Below are 21292 nucleotides of genomic sequence, written 5' to 3' on the forward strand. Positions count from 1 at the left end.
AGTAAAAGATTGTAAACTTGGGGAGAAAATAAAGTATTATTTTGTATTTTCCACCAATAAAACTACTACTACTACTTTTATTGCCAAAAAATATAAGATGGGCACAGTTGAAGTCGGAGGTTTACATACACCTTAGCCAAATACATTTAAACTCAGTTTCACAATTCCAGACATTTAATCCTAGTAAAATGTCTGTCTTGGTCAGTTAGGATCACCACTTTATTTTAACAATGTGAAATGTCAAAATAATAGGAGAGAGAATTATTTATTTCAGCCTTTATTTCTTTCATCACATTCCCAGTGGGTCAGAAGCTTACATACACTCAAGTAGTATTTGGTAGCATTGCCTTTAAATTGTTTAACTTGGGTCAAATATTTCAGGTAGACTTCCACAAGCTTCCCACAATAAGTTGGGGGAATGTTGGCCTGACAGAGCTGGTGTAACTGAGTCAGGTTTGAGTCAGGTTTGTAGGCATCCTTGCTCGCACACACTTTTTCAGTTCTCTCCAAAAATGTTCTATGGGATTGAGGTCAGGGCTTTGTGATGGCCACTAAAATACCTTAATTTTGTTGGCCTTAAAACATTTTGCCACAACTTTAGAGGTATGCTTGGGGACATTGAACATTTGGAGGACCCATTGCGACCAAGCGTTAACTTCCTGATTAATGTCTGGAGATGTTGCTTCAATATATGCACATAATTCTCCGTCCTCATGATGTGAAGTGCACCAGTCCCTCCTGCAGCAAAGCACCCCCACAACATGATACTTCCACCTCCGTGCTTCACAGTTGGGATGGTGTTCTTCGGCTTGCAATCCTCCCCCTTCTTCCTCCAAATGTAACGATGGTCATTATGGCCAAAAAATTATATTTTTGTTCCATCAGCACAGAGGACATTTCTCCAAAAAGTGCAATCTTTGTCCCCATGTGCAGTTGCAAACCGTAGTCTGGCTTTTACACAGTGGTTTTGGAGCAGTGGCTTCTTCCTTGCTGAGAGTGTCCTTTCAGGTTATGTCGATATAGGACTAGTTTTACTGTGGATATAGATACTTTTGTACCCGTTTCCTCCAGCATCTTCACAAGGTCCTTTGCTGTTGTTCTGGGATTGATTTTAACTTTTCGCACCAAAGTACGTTCATCTCTAGGAGACAGAACGCGTCTCCTTCCTTAGCGGTATGACGGCTGCGTGGTCCCATGGTGTTCATACTTGCGTACTATTATTTGTACAGATGAACGTGGTACCTTCAGGAGTTTGGAAATTGCTCCCAAGGATGAACCAGACTTGTGGAGGTCTACTTGTGGACTTGTGGACTTGTGGAGGTATTGGCTGATTTCTTTTGATTTTCCCATGATGTCAAGCAAAGAGGTGCTGAGTTTGAAGGTAGGCCTTGAAATACATCCACAGGTACACCTCCAATTTACTCAGATGATGTCAATTATCTTCTAAAGCCATGGAATTTTCCAAGCCGTTTAAAGGCACAGTCAACTTAGTGTATGTAAACTTCTGACCCACTGGAATTGTGATAGTGAATAATAAGTTAAATAATCTGTCTGTAAACAATTGTTGGAAAAATCACTTGTGTCATGCACAAAGTAGATGTCCTAACCGACTTGCCAAAACTATAGTTTGTTAACAAGAAATTTGTGGAGTTGTTGAAAAACAAGTTTTAATGACTCCAACCTAAGTGTATGTAAACTTCCAATTTCAACTGTACCTAAAGCAAGGTTTGGAGTGAAGTACTGAACAACCAGTCACTCTTTCTCCTCACAATTTCTCCAACACTGAAGCAAAAGACAAAGATCAATGCCAAAAATAAATAAATATAAAATACAACTTTCCTCAATTTAATTGTGAGACAGATGGAGAGAGAGCGGCCATTGAGGCACGCCACAGATTCAGGCCACTCCGGAGAGAGGTGATTGGAGGAGACAGATGAACACTCAAGGCCTATTAGCACAGATGGTTGGGATTATGGACTCATCGTCGGTGGGACCTTTCACATCTCCTGGAGGAGTGGGGGCTTTCGGTCTGCTTGCTTTTCTTAGAGACTGTTCTCACCCCAAAGAATGTCTCACGCACACATACACCCACATGGACGCACGCTGAGACACAGACACACACCTCCTTGGTGTTTAAAAAGAGCACACACCCTCCCTTGCTTCACCTTCTTCCTCAACTTTCAATATTTGGGAGAGCAATTAAGAAACGTGATTTGGGGGACGGCGGGCTACTGCAGGGAAAAGTGTTCCAATAAACAAGGGCCAACGTGTGGATGTGCTTACAGGATTAAGTTGGGTCGTGAGTGTAATTCGGTGGGATGTATGCTTGAACTAGCCTGTGCAGAGAGAAAACAGAAGACAAGATCAGGGGAGCGCACTGCGGCTCTCCCTCAATTTCAATCACACCCAAAGGATGCATCCCAAATAGCACCATGTTCCCTATGTAGTGCACTACTTTTGACCAGGGCCCATAGGAAATATGGGCCCATAGGGCATTATGTAGAGGACAGAGTGCCATTTGGGAAGAAACCCAAATGGAATGGGACCAACAGAGAAGTAGAAATTCTTGACCTGTCAGGCCTCTAGGGCTCTACTGAAAACTCACAGATTGAGGAGGATTGTCAGTTAATGGCGCCCCTGTCAGTGTGATATACTGGTGATTGACATGAACCATGTATGGACAGGGGGTGAAAGGGAAAATGGGGGGGGGGGTTTATGGTAGACTTGTGTGGCTTTTCAGGGAACAAGGTTACCACATAGTTGCACCTACTTGATACTTATTTGAGATAGCTTATGGAAACATTTGAGATTCCTGTGTCTTTTCTGCTGTAGATACAGTACGTCATATCAAAAATAATTTAACCTACCATAGGATAGTGAACAGTTTGAGAGAGCAACATAAGAATCAAATTCGAGTATAAAAAAAATGTCCCAAACCGCAATCCAAACCATAGCCAACTTGGTTATATTATCAAATGCAATTTTATGGTCAGGATTTTGGGTTAGAAAGGATAATCAGCAGTATTTGTTGACCACTAAATCGCAGGATGGATCTGTCTCAGCACAACTCAGCCATTGGTTGTTGGGGATGGGGAGAGGTGGACGGAGCTGATGACAGTGCAGGGTTTGGTGTCCTCCTCATGGAGAAGAGTCGCATAAGGTCTCTCAAAGCAGAATTCATGTGCCGATGCTGCCACCTAGAGGCTAAACTAACATACTGTAATGTGACCACTGTGTAAATCTAAACTGTGGATGGGTTTGTCTACAATGAGTGATGTGGGCTCTAGGTTATCTAGAGAATTAGGTTGGGGGTTTGATCATGGGTCGATTCATAAAAACTCTAAAAATGGTACCTAATGCCTCGGCTTGGCACGGCGCATTAAGGAGATGGATTGGGGGTAAGGGGGTAGGTAAGGCCTTGTGATCTCCATAACTGCCTTATGCTACAGAAACATGAGGCTCCTTCCCTATAGACCATTTTGGCCCTGACAAAGCTTACTTCTTCCTTTGAGATGATGCGCTAGCTAGCGCAGAACAATATCTCCTATAAATAATTGAAGCACTGCAAATGGAGAGAAAACTGTGCAACTTGTTTTTCTGCTCTGTATTCTCCATCTGAACTGAACAATGAAACACAATTTGAAAAAAAAAAAACAGTATCCAGAGTGCTACGTACCGGAGTCCTTGTCTGTGGCGGACACCGTGACCACACTCTCCCCAGGCTCTCTGTTCTCGGCAACGCTGGCTGTGTAGACGTCCTGCTGGAACAGAGGAGGCTGGTCGTTCACATCCCCTACCTCCAGCATCAGGGTCTGGATAGAGGAGAGGGAGGGGAGCCCCTGGTCCGAGGCCTGGATGGTCAGGGAGTGGGAGGTCTGGAGCTCGTAGTCCAGAGGGGATGCTAGGTACAGCAGACCTACGGGGGGAGAAGAGGCGAGTTGAGACTGATGTACTGTGGCAGTGTTCCCCTGCCATTGTATTGATAGGACGGGCCACTACCTAGTGCTGCTACCCCTAAAACGATTCAGTGTGTCTGAAGGGATCAGTTAGAGCAAGGCAAGGCGCAGAATCGAGCCATGATCAAATCATGAGCAGTTGTTTAGGATGCAAAGTGATTCTTAGATCAAGGATTTATTTGACCATTTTTGATGTCAGAGGATCTGGATGTTTGCCTGGCTACCCAGACTCCTTGCTCTATGCAAACGCTACGCCCAAGGAAATTGGTTTTATTCTTCGCAATGGGTTTGGATCGGAGTATCGCTTCACCGAATGCAAACACATTCAGCGCCATATGATTGGTCCAATCACCAATTCGGTTGGTCAGACCAGAGCCAGACACAGGGGTAAAGCAGTGGTTCGAAAATTCATCATTGGCTTTGATACTCTGATTGGTTGGAGACAATCCAATCTCTGAGGACTTTTTGTACAACGCCCCTTGTCACCACAAACAAATTCATTGATGGCAGTCTCAGACTAAAGTATGTAGAGAACAACAGGGCAGCAGAAGAATTTAGTGTGATTCATTAGACTACCTGGATGCTTTGCTTTGGGGGGCCTTTGTGCTTCGCCTGGAAATTAAACTACGGAACGACTAGTGAGGTAAATGATTCCTCATACATTTTCCAGAATCATACTTTCGTCATTCATCGAAAATCTACCAAGAGCATACCTGTTTTCTCCTCCAAAATAAAGAGCCCTTCCTTGTTCCCAGAGACAAGACAATAGGTGACCTGGCCGCTTTCACCGACGTCATCATCCACGCCCACCACACGATGCACCAGGCTCCCCACTCTGCATCCTCCATCACGAGGACCGTGTCCTGGGAGACAAACGCCGGACGGTTGTCATTCACGTCCAGCAGGAACACCTGAGCGGTCACAGTCGCGAACTTGCGGTCGACCGCCCTTGCTGCCTGGTCGGTGGCGGTGACCATGAACGTGAAGCTCACGGTCCTCTCACGGTCCAGGGGAGTTGTCGTGGTGAGAGTGCCGGTGAGTGGGTGGATGCGGAAAGGAAATGATGATGTTGTGGAGGACAACAATGATCCTCCTGACCTGCCCAGCTGAGGATCAAAGGCCAATGAGTAACGCAGGCCGCTGTTGGCCAGGCTCCCGTCACCATCTTTGGCATTGAAGGCGATCACACGCGTTCCGACTTCTACGTCCTCCAGCAACCCCAACGTGATCACCTCGCAGGGGAACCAGGGCACGTGGTCGTTCACGTCCTCCACCGCTACGCTCACAAATGCAGTTACGTTCGTCCCTGGTCTGGTGGCGTCCTCGCCATGTACAACCAGAAAGTAGCGTGATGTAGACTCATAGTCCAGCGGCTGGTTGAGGTACAGGTCTCCGGACGAGCTGTCCAGGCCGAAGTGAAGGACCCCGTTGCCCTCGGCGATGGAGTAACGCAGCCTGCCATTGGTTGTTGGGGATGGGGAGAGGTGGACGGAGCCGATGACAGTGCCGGGTTTGGTGTCCTCCCTCACGGAGAAGAGTCGCACACTTTGGGGGTGGGTGCCACCGTGCTGTTTCTCTGCAGCTTGAACCTGGAAATGGGTTGAATTCAACTTCAATTCAAACCATTAAATGTCTAATTGCCAATGCAGACAAGTAGCGCAAATCATGTTACAAATGCTACTAAATTATAGTAATTACACTAGAATTCCAAACCATCCACAGTAATCATCAGTTGTCTATAACATATTATAAGATAATGTATCTTAATTGCATGATACCCTGGACAAGCGCAACTGGTAAAGGTAAATTACAAACATGTAGAGGCATGTCATAGTAGTACTCCGTGAGAACTGGGCCAATATAAATCCCATTATGCAAAAGGAAGGTCAGGGCACCTGGAGGTGAATGACGGCTGTCTCCTCTAGGGGGACAGCTCCATTGTCGGTGGCAACCACTGACAGGGTGTATTGGGTCTTGGCGTTCTGGGTGAATAGCTCCGTGCTCCGTATGTCTCCGCTCTGACTGTCTATCTCAAAGTGGCCCCGTTCCTCATCTGAGAAAGAGACCGAAAAAAGAAAGAGGAGAGGAAAAATACACATCATACAGACAGATAAAAATGATATGGTGCTCATCTTCCTTATTTTGGATTGATGGGTATAGCTGGAACTAACTTTGGATCACCAACTTTGAGCTCTAAAAACATTAACCCTAAAGGGCCTGAACTAACCTAAATCTTAACTTTCTGATGAACTGTCCCTTTAAGTCTGGTATGGTATCCGAGTAAGACAAATTAAAATAAACTCGGAACATGTCTTTCAAAGATAATTCGTAAAAATCCAAATAACTTCACAGATATTCATTGTAAAGGGTTTAAACACCGTTTCCCGTTCTTGTTCAATGAACCATAAACAATTAATGAACATGCACCTGTGGAACAGTTGCTAAGACACTAACAGCTTACAGACGGTAGGCAAGTAAGGTCACAGTTATGAAAACTTTGGACACTAAAAAGGCCTTTCTACTGACTCTGAAAAACACCAAAAGAAAGATGTCCAGGGTCCCTGCTAATCTGCGTGAACGTGCATGATGCAAGGAGACATGAGTACTGCAGATGTGGCCAGTGCAATAAATTGCAATGTCCGTACTGTGAGACGCATAAGACAGCACTACAGGGAGACAGGACGGACAGCTGATCATCCTCGCAGTGGCAGACCACGTGCAACAACACCTGCACAGGATCGGTACATCCGAACAGGACACCTGCGGGACAGGTACAGGATGGCAACAACTGCCCGAGTTACACCAGGAACGCTGAATCCTTCCATCGGTGCTCAGACTGTCTGCAATAGGCTGAGAGAGGCTGGACTGAGGGCTTGTAGGCCTGTTGTAAGGCAGGTCCTCACCAGACATCACCGGCAACAACGTCGCCTATGGGCACAAACCCACCATCGCTGGACCAGACAGGACTGGCAAAAAGTGCTCTTCACTGACGAGTCACGGTTTTGTCTCACCAGGGGTGATGGTCGGATTTGTGTTTATCGTCGTAGGATTGAGCATTACAACGAGGCCTGTACTCTGGAGCGGGATCAATTTGGAGGTGGAGGGTCCATCACGGTCTGAGGCGGTGTGTCACAGCATCATCGGACTGAGCTTGTTGTCATTGCAGGCAACCGCAACGCTGTGTGTTACAGGGAAGACATCCTCCTCCCTCATGTGGTACCCTTCCTGCAGGCTCATCCTGACATTACCCTCCAGCATGACAATGCCACCAGCCATACTGCTCGTTCTGTGCGTGATTTCCTGCAAGACAGGAATGTTAGTGTTCTGCCATGGCCAGCGAAGAGCCCGGATCTCAAATCCATTGAGCACGTCTGGGACCTGTTGTATCAGAGGGTGAGGGCTATGGCCATTCCCCCCAGAAAAATCTGGAAACTTGCAGGTGCCTTGGTAGAAGAGTGGGGTAACATCTCACAGCAAGAACTGGCAAATCTGGTGCAGTCCATGAGGAGGAGATGCACAGCAGTACTTAATGCAGCTGGTGGCCACACCAGATACTGACTGTTACGTTTGATTTTGACCCCCTTCTTTGTTCAGGGACACATTATTCCATTTATGTTAGTCACATGTCTGTGGAACTTGTTCAGTTTGTGTCTCAGTTGTTGAATCTTGTTATGATCATACAAATATTTACACGTTAAGTTTCCCGAGCCCGTACGGGAGTTGTAGCGATGAGACAAGATAGTAGCTACTAAACAATTGGATACCACGAATTTGGGGAGAAAAAGGGGTCAAATTCACACACAAAAAATTCACACACCTGTGGTGAGAGAAAACCTGACTGTTGCATTTTCTCCTGCATCGAGGTCCTTGGCAAACATGGTGGTCACCAATGAGCCTGTGGGCAGACCTGCCCAAACCTAAATGAACACCAACAAGAGAACGAATGAACAAAACAAGTGTTACTAAAAACATGTACATGCTACTGCATGCATAATTAATAACATTCATAATAGTGGGTCATTCTAAAATACTATACCGATGGACATGCAGTCAAGTTGAATATTTTGAGTTAGTACACGTGACTTCACAGGAACGATATAGTAACTTTTCTTTATCAAATTTCAAAATGATAATTTCCGTCAGTTGTTAATTCATTTGCAGTTAACAAATGAATAATAATATAATAATAATAATAATAATAATCATCATCATCCAGTTATCACAGCCATTTATAATCTAATAATATTAGTTAGAAAGTACGATTTTAAGTGTTACATGTTTCAGCTCATGTGACATGCTGCCTGGTGAAAATGTGTGTGTCTCTCTCTACCTGGACGTTGAGCTCCTTGCCGGAGGCGGGCAGGTGGGTGAACTGGGGTGGGTTGTCATTGATGTCGGTGACCAGGATGTGAACGGTGGCAGTGGCATTGAGGCGGGGCTGGCCCTGGTCCGTCACCATCACCTTCAGGGTGTGCCCAGCGTGCTGCTCCCGGTCCAGAGACACCCAGTTGATTATCTCCCCTGGGAGAGCAGGATGGGCAAGAGAGTGAGAAAGCATTAATGTTAGAAATAATTATTTTGGTGGGTGCTTATATTTGTCCTATTTTACATGTACAAGTGTGTATTAATATGAATGTGTGAATTGGAAATTTGTCTTTTTGACATAATCAACGGCAATCCTAGAGCAATTAGTGTTAAGTCCCTTGCTCAAAGGCACATTGACAGATTATTCACCTGGTTGTCTTGGGATTTGAACTAGCAACCTTTCAGTTACTAGCGCCTATGCTCTAACTATTAGGCTCTAACCGCTAGGCTACCTGCAACCCCATTACCAAAGATAGGGTAGGCATAGGGAAATATAAGTATCTGCAATCTTGTATGAGATTCTTCAAGCTGGAATCCTCAATAGTTGACTGAAGTAATTTCTGTTGTAATATTGCAAACAGATGTGGCAATTTAACCATTACTGATTTCAGCTTTAAAATCAGTGTTTTCCGTAAGCGCTGGTCATCGGCCAAATAGCCGGTAACAGACTCATTTTGAACCAGCTACCTTTTCCAAAGTCATAAACTATCAATTATAATAATGATTTGCCTACCTTGCGCAGCCCGAGTGCCATAGAAAAAAAATCTAAGCACAGCTTTGCCACTGCCCTGGTTTCACCATTACTTTACTGAAAACCATGTGCCTCTAGCTATGGGGGGGGTGAGCAGTCATTGTAAATAAGAATTTGTTCTAAACTGACTTGCCTAGTTGAATAAGAAAATCCAATCAGACCTGAGAATATAGCTGTGTATTTGAGGTAAAATCAATGTATTAGTGGTCCAGAGGGCACCATACTAGAAAGTCATGTCAGATCAGGGATTACTTCAATGACGGGATGAAAGGAAGTATGCACAAGTCTTTGGAAAGGGCCTCTTACCTGTTTTGGTGTTAATGCGGAAGTGTTTCCCGTCCGACAGCAGGATGTAGGACAGCTGCGCGTTCTTCCTGGAGTCTCGGTCCACCGCCTGCACCATCCCTACCAGGCCCTGGGGCGAAGGTCCCTCTTGGACCGTGAAGAAGTAGGCCAGGCTGGTGAACACTGGTGCATTGTCATTCTCATCTAGGACAAGCACGATAACATTGGTTGTAGCGGTGGTGTTAGCCATAGCTAGTGTTGTTTCGTCTTGAACAGTGGCGAGGACTTTGAAGCGAAACATGGGCTCTGTTTCGTAGTCAAGGTTTTGGGAGAGAAAGAGCCACCCACTCGCGGGGTGGACTCGGAGAGGTGGAGGGGGAAAGTCTGGGTCAGGCTCCAGGGAGTAGGAGAGGACTGGATTGGGGTTGGACCCCTGTTGGTGGCTGCTGCTTCCTCGGCTTTGATGCGCCCTCACCTGGATGACCCGGGTGTCTATCTGGGTGCTCTCGCCCATTTCCACCTGGTAGACTAGTGTCTCGAAGGCCAGGGTGTCTTCAGTGGCACTGCGTGCCACGTTGACCGTGAGCATCAGCGTGGCGGTGAGCGAAGGTTCGCCCATGTCCTTCGCCAGTATTTCGAAGGTGTACTTTGGTCGAGGGTCCCGAGAAAAGCTTTGGTTTAAGTACACTGTACCCTGGTCGGCATCCACATAAAATGGCACACTCCCCCTAGCACTACCACGTGACAGGAAATACCGCACCCTCCCGTTTGCGCCACTGTCTGCGTCGTGGGCATGGGCAATGAACAGAACCGTTCCGGGAGGCGTATTTTGGGACACGGCAACGGTGTCTGCCATTTTGGGGAAAACAGGCGCGTTGTCGTTGATGTCAGCGATGGTGATGTTGACCTGGGTGCTGCTGTAGACGGGCGAGGCGGTGCCCGCATGGCACTGGAGCACCAGGAGGGCATAGGGCTGGGACTCGTGGTCCAGCGGATGGCTGGTACTGATCAGGCCCGAACTGGAGTGGACAGAGAACAGACCGTGGGGGTCGCCCGACGAGATGCGGTACGACATGGAGTCCACGGAGTCTGGGATGACAAGAAAAACATTTATGGATGGATATAAATATTAAAATAAAACTAGGCCCCACAATATCAGGTATTTTTGGCTGACCTGTATAATTAGTCCTATTTAGTCAATCAATGAACATAATCGATAACTCGAGCAACCAATTCAACTTTCACAAAATGTGATAATGGGAATATCCCCCCTTGTGTTTTAACAGTAACTATACCCTAACAGCCAAGGGGAAGAGTAAAGCTTTGAGGGGGGCTTAAGAGGGGGCTTTCCCTCCCCTCCCTCAAAGCAGACATTCTTGATGTTTCACAGTTTTATCTCCAAGGGGTTAATCTGTTAACCAACGAGACAACCTTAAATGACTGTCTACTGCTGAAGAAAGGTTTAGTCGTTTAGATACACTGAAAGGAGTGGCATAGCTCTGGTCCAGGGCATTAGTGCGGTGCATGCTAACGCTGAGCCTTCAGGTGTTAGCAAGCCACACTAATGCCTTGGACCAGAGCTAGGAGTGACACTGCTCTGAGTGGCCAGTGACGGGATAAACCAGGGAAATGGAAAAGTGGGGAAACTCTCCACAGTAAGGGAATCCCCAAAGGAATTCCTCCTGGAAAAAGTACAGGTCTTATTGAAAAGCTAGTTCACTTGGATTATTGAAGATCAGGGAGACACTTGAATATGGGCCCGTGTCAGCTACCCATGTACAGCTGAATGATATGAGGTGAAAAATCACATCACGTTTGAATTTTTTTTTTTTTTTAAGATGTGATGGCACATTACGGGAGGCAATTCTGAACATTGCATCTTACAATTTATGTTGCAACATTTCTTAAACAATACAATGTCGGTGGGAAGAAGTTGCAAGTTGCAGTAGCAGTATATTGGAATTCACTTTGGATAATGTGCCGTGCCATTCTGTCCATTTCAGTTTGGTCATGCAGCATGAACAGGACAAAACACCAGGTTTTCATATCAGCCTAATACTCATTGCCTTTGTTGGCAAATACCTCATTGCCAGTTGTATATTGTAGTCAATCCACTAACAGACTAACACACCTGCTTAGCAGACAAATCAAAACAAGGTAGAACACAGTAAAGGGTAATAACAAAATATCGCTTTGTTTATATTTTAATAGCAAGGTGTTGTGAGCCATAGGTAGTGAGAAGTTAATGTGGAATGTTTTGCCTCCTGTTGTGTCACAATCATTTGCCCATTCACCTATGGCCCTGCCAGGTGCTGAAGAGCACCAAAGCCTACCAAATCCCCTTTGTGTGATCATCCAGGAGGGAGAGACTTACACCCCCCCGACACCCACCAGCCCTGGCAGGCGGCCTGCTCTACAGCCTTTTGCTCAGCACTCAACTAAGCGCTCTGGGGTGAAGTTTCCCCCTAGGTACAGATCTATGATCAGCTTCCCCTCCCCCAATCCTAACCTTAACCATTAGTGAGGAAAATGCTAAACTGACCGAGATTAGGGTCTAAGAGCATCTTCACCCTACATCCACCTCAGCTGACAACTGCACTAAGCCTGGTCAGGAAGAACAGGGACAGTTAAAAAAGGGGAGTGACAGAAGTCTGTCACTTTAACGGACAAAAAAAACAAGTCATGGATTACTTCCACCTACTAGTGACTGGGCCACTAGACTCATTTCGCATCTGAATGGATTAGATCGCTGTAAGCAACATGGTTGAACTGCACCTAGTCTTCCAGTGGACAAGAAAGAGCCATTACCATCTGGTTTACACTGATCTAACCCACACAATAAGAGCCCAATCAACATCTCTCACACCCGTCCATCCACTACTCACTAGCAGGGTTGAGGGCCTCCACGATTCCCACCGGGGTGCCAGGCAGGGCGTTCTCAGGCACGGTGAAGGCATAGCGTGACCTCTGAAAAACTGCTGGGGCCTGGGCACTGCGCAGGACGTTCACCGTGACCTCCGCGGGTCGGGCCGATGTCACACCCTCACTGTCTTGGGCGGTAATAGCCAGCTTGATGCTCGCAGTGCCAAGGTGGGTCAGGGTGGAGGTCAGGTAGACCACACCTGTAGAGGCAAAAGGATGAGGACGGTCAACATTTTGGATTTTTTGTTCGAAGTAATAGGGGAAAATCAATTGCTAGAGTTATATTTGTAATTTTGTAAATTTGGAGAAAAAAATATAATTTAAAAATCAACATTACTATTTTCTTTATTAATTAAATCAGGGGTATGAATCTATATTAAACTTGTTGCCATGGTAGGGAAGGATTATTCACATGATTGGCCCTCTTAAAACTGCAATATGTAACTTTTTGGGCGACCCGACCAAATTCACATGGAAATGTGAGTTATAGATCTATCACTCTCATTAAAAGCAAGTCTATGAAGTGGTAGATCTGTTCTGTGTGTCTTACTTCTATGCGTCCTGGTCTTAAATTTCGTTTTTGTACACCAGCTTCAAACAGCTGAAAATGTTATATTTTTGGTTATTGAAAAGATTTCACAGCGGTCTGGATTGTACAATGATTCTTTACACAGAGTGCTTGCTTTGTCACACAAACTGAAATTAGGCAAACTATTCTAATTTTAACAATCAGGAAATGGCAGAATGATTTCTGCATATTGCACCTTCACAATTGGGCTTCTCTTGAATGGTAGACTATGTGTGGAGCACAACAGACACAGGACATATGGTCAGGGGTCAGCTAATTTTGTCACCCGAATTCACCCTCAAATCACCGATTTCAGGCAGTATTGTACTGGAAAGCCTCAGTTAATAAAAGGGCTCCCACAGGGCCTGCACAGATGGCTGGAGCAATAGCAATGGTAACAATTAGCTTAGCAGTAGTTAATTAATTTACCCTCAAACTATATTTATGAGCCTGCGTCATAGTAATACGCAAATAGACATTGTTCTGGAAACTATTGGTTAGAATTATTCATGCTTTTATTACAACGATGTCATGTGTATGAGTTCACTCGGCTCTATAAAAATCATGTGCTTTGACGCCATGACACAAACATGTCAAACTGCAATAACTCACTCTACAATATCACGGCTGTAGGGTGCCTTTCAAAAGGTCACCGGCTTGTACCATTATGAATGCATTAATCTTAATCGTGGTAGTGTGTCATCATTTAGGACAATGGTATCTACTGCAGACTTCAAGGGCAGGCCTTCCTAAATCTGCAGGATCCCTGCTGTGAGGTGACTATAGTAATCATGTCCACTACTGGGGGCTTATGCCGAGTAAGCACATGTTTATCGCAACGTGGCTACTGGCATCAAATGATGCCAGGGTGCAAGTGAGACTTCTAGCTGCAGGTTATATGTTATTAGTGCATGGTCAATGTGACTGACCAGCTGCGTGAAGGCATTGAGGTGAATACAGTAAACGAAGCAAGAAAAATACTACATTGTCAAAGTCATCCACAAATGTATTTCTTCATTTTGTATTGGAAAAAAATTGTGGTGGAGTTTAGAAAGCTCGAAGGTTGACACAAGTCATACCTACAAGTAGTGTACAAATGAATGATTTGAATTCATTGACATAGGACTGACATTACAGGTGTAGTACAGGAATCTGAAACTGTCAGCCCATGAGCAAGATGCAGCCTGCGAGACAATTTAATGTGGCGAGTGGTGGTCTTAGTAAAAAACCTACTACAGCCTAAAATTGAATGACAAGCAAGATCGAAATTATATTGGACCATGTAATAATTTAATCTTTCAGTAATCGTAGTTAACATTGTGTCCAGAAAGCTAATCACCACTAGCTAGAAAGTCAGGGAGCATAAATATTTTTTCAAAAGATTATGTACAGAGGAGTATGGTATTTTGTGGATAATGACAGCAAGGCAATAATATTCACCTCCAGATCATGGTGAAGACCAAATGTGTCCCCTGGACAAAATGGGTTTAAAGACACCTGATGTAACATACACAGTTCAGTGCAAAACCTGATTAGCACTTGGTAAAACTACAACTACCTGTGCTGTGCTTGTGATGTGGGGTTGGGCTGTGGCACAATTAGTCCAGTAAGAATACTAAGTGGTTTGGGTATACAGTGGAGGAAGGGAGGGGACTTCGTAAACACAACATAGTACTACACTAAGCAGCCCCTTAACACGGTGTTCCTCCACGACACAACAACCAAGACATAGAGTTGTGGTCAATTCAGTCAATTCAAGAAGTGAATTTCAATTCACTTCCTGTATTGAAAATCGCCCATGGTTTTCTACGAGGACTTAATTCACTGAATTGAAAAAAATATTTGACCACAACCCTGTTTCATTCTTACCCCAGAGATCTCTGCTGTCATCCTACCTGTAGTTTTATCCACTGAGAAAAGGGAGGACAGGTCCCCGGCCAGGATCTGGTAGGTAACGTGACCGTAGTCCCCAGAGTCCCTGTCAGTGGCGATGACGTTGAGGACCTCTGTGCCGGGCTGTGCGTGGCTGCTGACGCTGGTCACGTACTTCTCTGGGTTGAACACCGGCGGGTTGTCATTCAAGTCATCCACCTCGATGTGGACATACGTCTGGGCACTCAAACCTCCCTGTTGGGCAAAGAGGGAGAGAAGAATATTATAGGATAGAATATTAACAAACAGTAAGACCGTCCAGGACAGTGACAAACACCAGCAATCTTGTACCATGTTTCAATATCAGACAAACAATATTCAAATATATTTATATATGTACTGTAATTTAGCATAACCGCTTATCCAGAGGGACTTACAGAGAACACATTCAACTTAGTTAAGGGGAAAAAAACAACCAGATACCACAGTTATTGCAAGTTGGCCCTTTTTCAAAATAGACACTATCTGTAGATTCAGTGACAGGAAGTAAATCTAAGGGATATGTGAAACTGTAAATATGACGTAATACAGAGTAAACAAAAACATTATGAACACCTGCTCTTTCCATGACAGACTGACCAGGTGAAAGCTATGATCCCTTATTGATATCACTTGCTAAATCCACTTCAAAATCAGTCTAAATTAAGTGGAGGAGACCGTTTAAATAAGAATGGTTAAACCTTGAGATAATTGAGACTTGTATTGTGTATGTGTGGCATTCAAAAGGTGAATGGGCAAGACAAAATGTTACTTTGAACGGGGTATGGTAGTAGCTGCCAGACGCACTGGTTTGTGTCAAGAACTGCAACGCTGCTGGGTTTTTCCACGCTTAAGTTTCCTGCTTAAGTTTCCACCGCCTCGCCAGTGGCGCAGGGGTCTAAGCCACTGCTTCGTATTGCTTGAGGCATCACTACATCACTACTATCATGCTCTAGCGACTCCTTGCGGCGGGACCGGGCGCATTCACGCTGACTTCGGTCGCCAGTTGTATGGTGTTTCCTCCGACACATTGGTGCGGCTGGCTTCCTGGTTAAGCGAGAAGTGTGTCAAGAAGCAGTGCGGCTTGGCAAGGTCGGGTTTCAGAGGACGCATGGCTCTCAACTTTTTTCCCTCCCGAGTCCGTACGGGATTTGCAACGATGAGACAAGACTAATTACCAATTGGATATCACGAAATTGGGGAGAAAAGGGGGTAAAAAGTACACAACTTTATACAGTGTTCAAAAAAATAAAGGGAACAACTAAAATAACACATCCTAGATCTGAATGAATTAAATATTCTTATTAAATACTTTTTCCTTTACATAGTTGAATATGCTGACAACAAAATCACACACAAATTATCAATGGAAATCAAATTGATCAACCCATGGAGGTCTGGATTTGGAGTCACGCTCAAAATTAAAGTGGAAAACCACACTACAGGCTGATCCAACGTTGATGTAATGTCCTTAAAAGAAGTCAAAATGAGGCTCAGTAGTGTGTGTGGCTTCCACGTGCCTGTATAACCTCCCTACAATCCCTGGGCATGCTCCTGATGAGGTGGCGGATGGTCTCCTGAGGGATCTCCTCCCAGACCTGGACTAAAGCATCCGCCAACTCCTGGACAGTCTGTGGTGCAATGTGGTATTGGTGGATGGAGCGAGACATGATGTCCCAGATGTGCTCAATTGGATTCAGGTCTGGGGAACGGGCGGGCCAGTCCATAGCATCAATGCCTTCCTCTTGCAGGAACTGCTGACACACTTCAGCCACATGAGGTCTAGCATTGTCTTGCATTAGAAGGAACCCAGGGCTAACCGCACCAGCATATGGTCTCACAAGGGGTCTGAGGATCTCATCTCGGTACCTAATGGCAGTCAGGCTACCTCTGGCGAGCACATGGAGGGCTGTGCGGTCCCCCAAAGAAATGCCACCCCACACCATGACTGACCCACCGCCAAACCGGTCATGCTGGAGGATGTTGCAGGCAGCAGAACGTTCTCCACGGCGTCTCCAGACTGTCACGTCTGTCACATGTGCTCAGCGTGAACCTGCTTTCATCTGTGAAGAGCACAGGGCGCCAGTGGCGAATTTGCCAATCTTGGTGTTCGAAAATGCCAAACGTCCTGCACAGTGTTGGGCTGTAAGCACAACCCCCACCTGTGGACATCGGGCCCTCATACCACCCTCATGGAGTCTGTTTCTGACCGTTTGAGCAGACATATGCACATTTGTGGCCTGCTGGAGGTCATTTTGCAGGGCTCTGGCAGTGCTCCTCCTGCTCCTCCTTGCACAAAGGCAGAGGTAGCGGTCCTGCTGATGGGTTGTTGCCCTCCTACGGCCTCCACGTCTCCTGATGTACTGGCCTGTCTCCTGGTAGAAGTGGTCTGTGGTCACCACCTGCAGAACCACTCCTTTATTGGGGGTGTCTTGCTAATTGCCTATAATTTCCACCTGTTGTCTATCCCATTTGCACAACAGCATGTGACATTTATTGTCAATCATTGTTGCTTCCTAAGTGGACCGTTTGATTTCACAGAAGTGTGATTGACTTGGAGTTACATTGTGTTGTTTAAGTGTTCCCTTTATTTTTTGGAGCAGTGTACATTACAGACACCCAATCAAAAAAGGGTGTCTTTATTTTTCATATTTTCTACATTGTAGAATGGAATCATGTTAAAAAAAATAAAATATATTTTATATTTGAGATTCTTCAAAGTATAGCCACCCTTCGCACACTATTGGCATTCTCTCAACCAGCTTCTCCTGGAATGCTTTTCCAACCGTCTTAAAGGAGTTCCCACATATGCTGAGCACTTACTGGCTGCTTTTCCTTCACTCTGGTAACAACACATCCCAAACCATCTCAATTGGGTTGAGGTCGGGTGATTGTGGAGGCCAGGGGCATCATTTATAAAACTGTGCGGAGGATTCACGTCAAAAGGTGGCGTACGGACGAAACAAATTGCTTACTGGTGCTTCTCAGTAAAGCCGGGCCCACTACAGCACAGAAATCCAAGAGAACAGCGCTTGGTAATCGGAAATGGCTCATAAGCCACTCATCATCATCGGCCAGTAAATCTTGGTCTCTGGAAATTCGTTCTCAGAATTCTTCCATTCGCCAAATCTTTCAACAGTGTCAAAGCAGCCATTGTGAGTCATTACACGTAATTGCATGCCTTTTAAATACCCACCCATTTGATTGTCAAAGCTACAAAATTACGTAACACATTCAGGTGTGGTAATTACCCTGATTGTAACTGACAATGACAGGTCCATTATCACATTGACAGTTCTGCGTAACGAACATGTGAAAACATTAAAACTGTGCACTCGTGTATCTGCCCGCCTGAGGCATCAAAACGGCATCAGTTTAAACAATTTGTCCTACTGTTCACCTTATTAAATATGAATCCCGATTAAACTGTACAACATATGAGGGGTTATTTTGCAAAAACAGATCCCAGTTTGAATTTATTGTCCTAAATCATATCATTTTTTGTATGCACTCCAGGGAACTCTTCATATATAATAAACTCTGCAAAAAAAAGAAACGTCCCCTTTTCAGGACACTGACGAGTTGCGGTTTTGTCTCACGAGGGGTGATGGTCGGATTCGCGTTTATCGTAGAAGGAATGAAAGTTACACCGAGACCTGTACTCTGGAGCGGGATCCATTTGGAGGAGGGGGGTCCGGCATGGTCTGGGGTGGTGTGTCACAGCATCATCGGACTGAGCTTGTGGTCATTGCAGGCAATCTCAACTCTGTGCGTTACAGGGAAAACCTCCTCCCTCATGTGGTACCCTTCCTGCAGGCTCATCCTGACATGACCCTCCAGCATGACAATGCCATCAGCCATACTGCTCGATCTGTGCATGATTTCCTGCAAGACAGAGCTAAATCCCATTGAGCATGTCTGGAACAGGTTGGATTGGAGGGTGAGGGCTAGGGCCATTCCCCCCAGAAATGCCTGTGAACTTGCAGGTGCCTTGGTGGAAGAGTGGGGTAACATTTCACAGCAAGAACTGGCACATCTGGTGCAGTCAATGAAGAGGACATGCACTGCAGTACTTAATGCAGCTGGTGGCCACACATGACTTACTTTTGACCATCCCTTTGTTCAGGGACATATTCAATTTCTGTTACTCACATGTCTGTGGAACTTGTTCAGTTTATGTCTCAGTTGTTGAATCTTATGTTCATACAAATATTTTCATGTTAAGTTTGCTGAAAATAAAAACTCAGTTGACAGTGAGGATATTTTTTTTGCTGAGTTTGTGAGGTAATATTTTGATTTATTTTACACAATGGTATCCATTTCAAAGTGTTTCTCGAGTTTCATCCTTCTGCCATCGGAGTTTAAGTTTCTCATTTCTCCAGTTTATGTGCTGTACGTATGTGTCTAAGTGTCCGTGGAGGACAGCACATTCTCCTGTCAAGTTTGAGATTTATAAATCTCAAAGTTAGCTTAGAAAGTGGTGTACGCCTTTCTTTTGTGCCTACACAATATTTATAAATTAGACCCCAGGTCATCTGATGCAGCACTCCATCACTCTCCTTCTTGGTCTGGAGGTGTGTTGGGTCATTGCCCTGTTGAAAAACATAATAGTCCCACTAAGCACAAACCAGATGGGATGGAATATCACTGCAGAATGCTGTGGTAGGCATGCTAGTTAAGTGGGACTTGAATTCTAAATAAAATCACTGACAGCGCCACCAGGAAAGCACCCCCACACCACCACCTCCATGCTTCACGGTGAGAACCACACATGCAGAGATCATCCGTTCACCTACTCGGCGTCACACAGACATGGCGGTTGGAACCAATTTTTTTTCTCCCACCAGTCTAATGTCCATTGTTCATGTTTCTTGGCGCAAGCAACTCTTCTTATTGGTGTCCTTCAGTAGCGGTTTCTTTGCACAATTCAAATTAAAAAATGTATTAGTCACAGGCGCCGAATACAACAGATGTAGACCTTAGTGAAATGCTTACTTACAAGCCCCTAACCAAACAGTGCAGTTGCAAAAAATTACAGATAAGAGATAACAAGTAATTAAAGAGCAGCAGTAAAAAATAATATACACGGGGGGGGGGGGGGCGGTACAGAGTCAATGTGCGGGGGCACCAGTTAGTTGAGGTAATATGTACATGTAGGTAGAGTTATTAAAGTGACTATGCATAGATGACAACAGAGCGGGGCAGTGTGAGGGGGGCAATGCAAATAGTCTGAGTAGCCATTTGACTAGTTGTTCAGAAGTCTTATGGCTTGGGGGTAGAAGCTGTTTTAGAAGCCTCTTGGACCTAGACCTGGCGCTACGTTACCGCTTGCCGTGTGGTAGCAGAGAGAACGGTCTATGACTAGGGTGGCTGGAGTCTGACAATTTTAGGGCCTCCTGACACCACCTGCTGTAGAGGTCCTAGATGGCAGGAAGCTTGGCCGCAGTGATTTACTGGGCCGTTCGCACTACCCTCTGTAGTGCCTTGCGGACGGAGGCTGAGCAGTTGACATACCAGGCAGTGATGCAACCATGCTCTCAATGGTGCAGCTGTAGAACCTTTTGAGGATCTGAGGACCCATGACAAACCTTTTCAGTCTCCTGAGGAGGAATAGATTTTGTCGTGCCCACTTCACGACTGTCTTGGTGTGTTTGGACCATGTTAGATTGTTGGTGATGTGGACACCAAGGAACTTGAAGCTCTCAACCTGCTCCACTGCAGCCCAGTCGTTGAGAATGGGGGCAAGCTCGGTCCTCTTTTTCCTGTAGTCCACAATCATCTCCTTTGTCTTGATCACGTTGAGGGAGAGGTTATTGTCCTGGCACCACACAGCCAGGTCTCTGACCTCCTCACTATAGGCTGTCTCATTGTTGTCGGTGATCAGGCCAACCACTGTTGTATCAGTCAAATTTAATGGTGTTGGAGTCGTGCCTGGCCGTGCAGTCATGAGTGAACAGTGAGTACAGGAGGCGGCTGAGCACGCACCGCTGAGGGCCCATGTGTTGAGGATCAGCGTGGCAGATGTGTTGTTACATACCCTTACCACTTGGGGGCGGCCTGTCAGGAAGTCCAGGATCCAGTTGCAGAGGGAGGTGTTTAGTCCCAGGCTCCTTAGCGTATTGATGAGTTGAGGGAACTATGGTGTGGAACGCTGAGCTGTAGTCAATGAATAGCATTCTCACATAAGTGTTCCTTTTGTTCAGGTGAGAAAGGGAAGTGTGGAGTGCAATAGAGATTGCATCATCTGTGGATCTGTTGGGGCTATATGCAAATTAGAGTGGGTCTAGGGTTTCTGGGATAATGGTGTTGATGTGAGCCATGACCAGCCTTTCAAAGCACTTCATGGCTACAGACATGAGTGCTACAGGTTGGTAGTCATTTAGGCAGGTTACCTTCGTGTTCTTGGGCACAGGCACTATGGTATTACAGACTCGGACAGGTTGAAAACATCAGTGAAGACACTTGCTAGTTGGTCAGCGCATTCTCGCAGTACACGCCCTGGTAATCCATCTGGCCCTGTGGCCTTGTGAATGT

General features: G+C 45.5%; 1 protein-coding gene across 1 annotated transcript in view; it reads right to left on the reverse strand.

Annotated features, from left to right (window-relative positions):
- LOC115137250 (protocadherin-23) overlaps positions 1–21292 on the reverse strand; it is a 49131-nt gene that overhangs the window by 18049 nt on the left and 9790 nt on the right. The window contains 9 exon segments of the mRNA XM_029673456.2: positions 3677–3916; positions 4670–4789; positions 4792–5545; positions 5852–6009; positions 7774–7873; positions 8287–8477; positions 9379–10446; positions 12243–12479; positions 14743–14974. Coding sequence (XP_029529316.2) covers positions 3677–3916; positions 4670–4789; positions 4792–5545; positions 5852–6009; positions 7774–7873; positions 8287–8477; positions 9379–10446; positions 12243–12479; positions 14743–14974 — 3100 coding nt within the window.

Source organism: Oncorhynchus nerka, linkage group LG11 (assembly GCF_034236695.1).
Source record: "Oncorhynchus nerka isolate Pitt River linkage group LG11, Oner_Uvic_2.0, whole genome shotgun sequence".
Lineage (NCBI taxonomy): Eukaryota > Metazoa > Chordata > Actinopteri > Salmoniformes > Salmonidae > Oncorhynchus > Oncorhynchus nerka.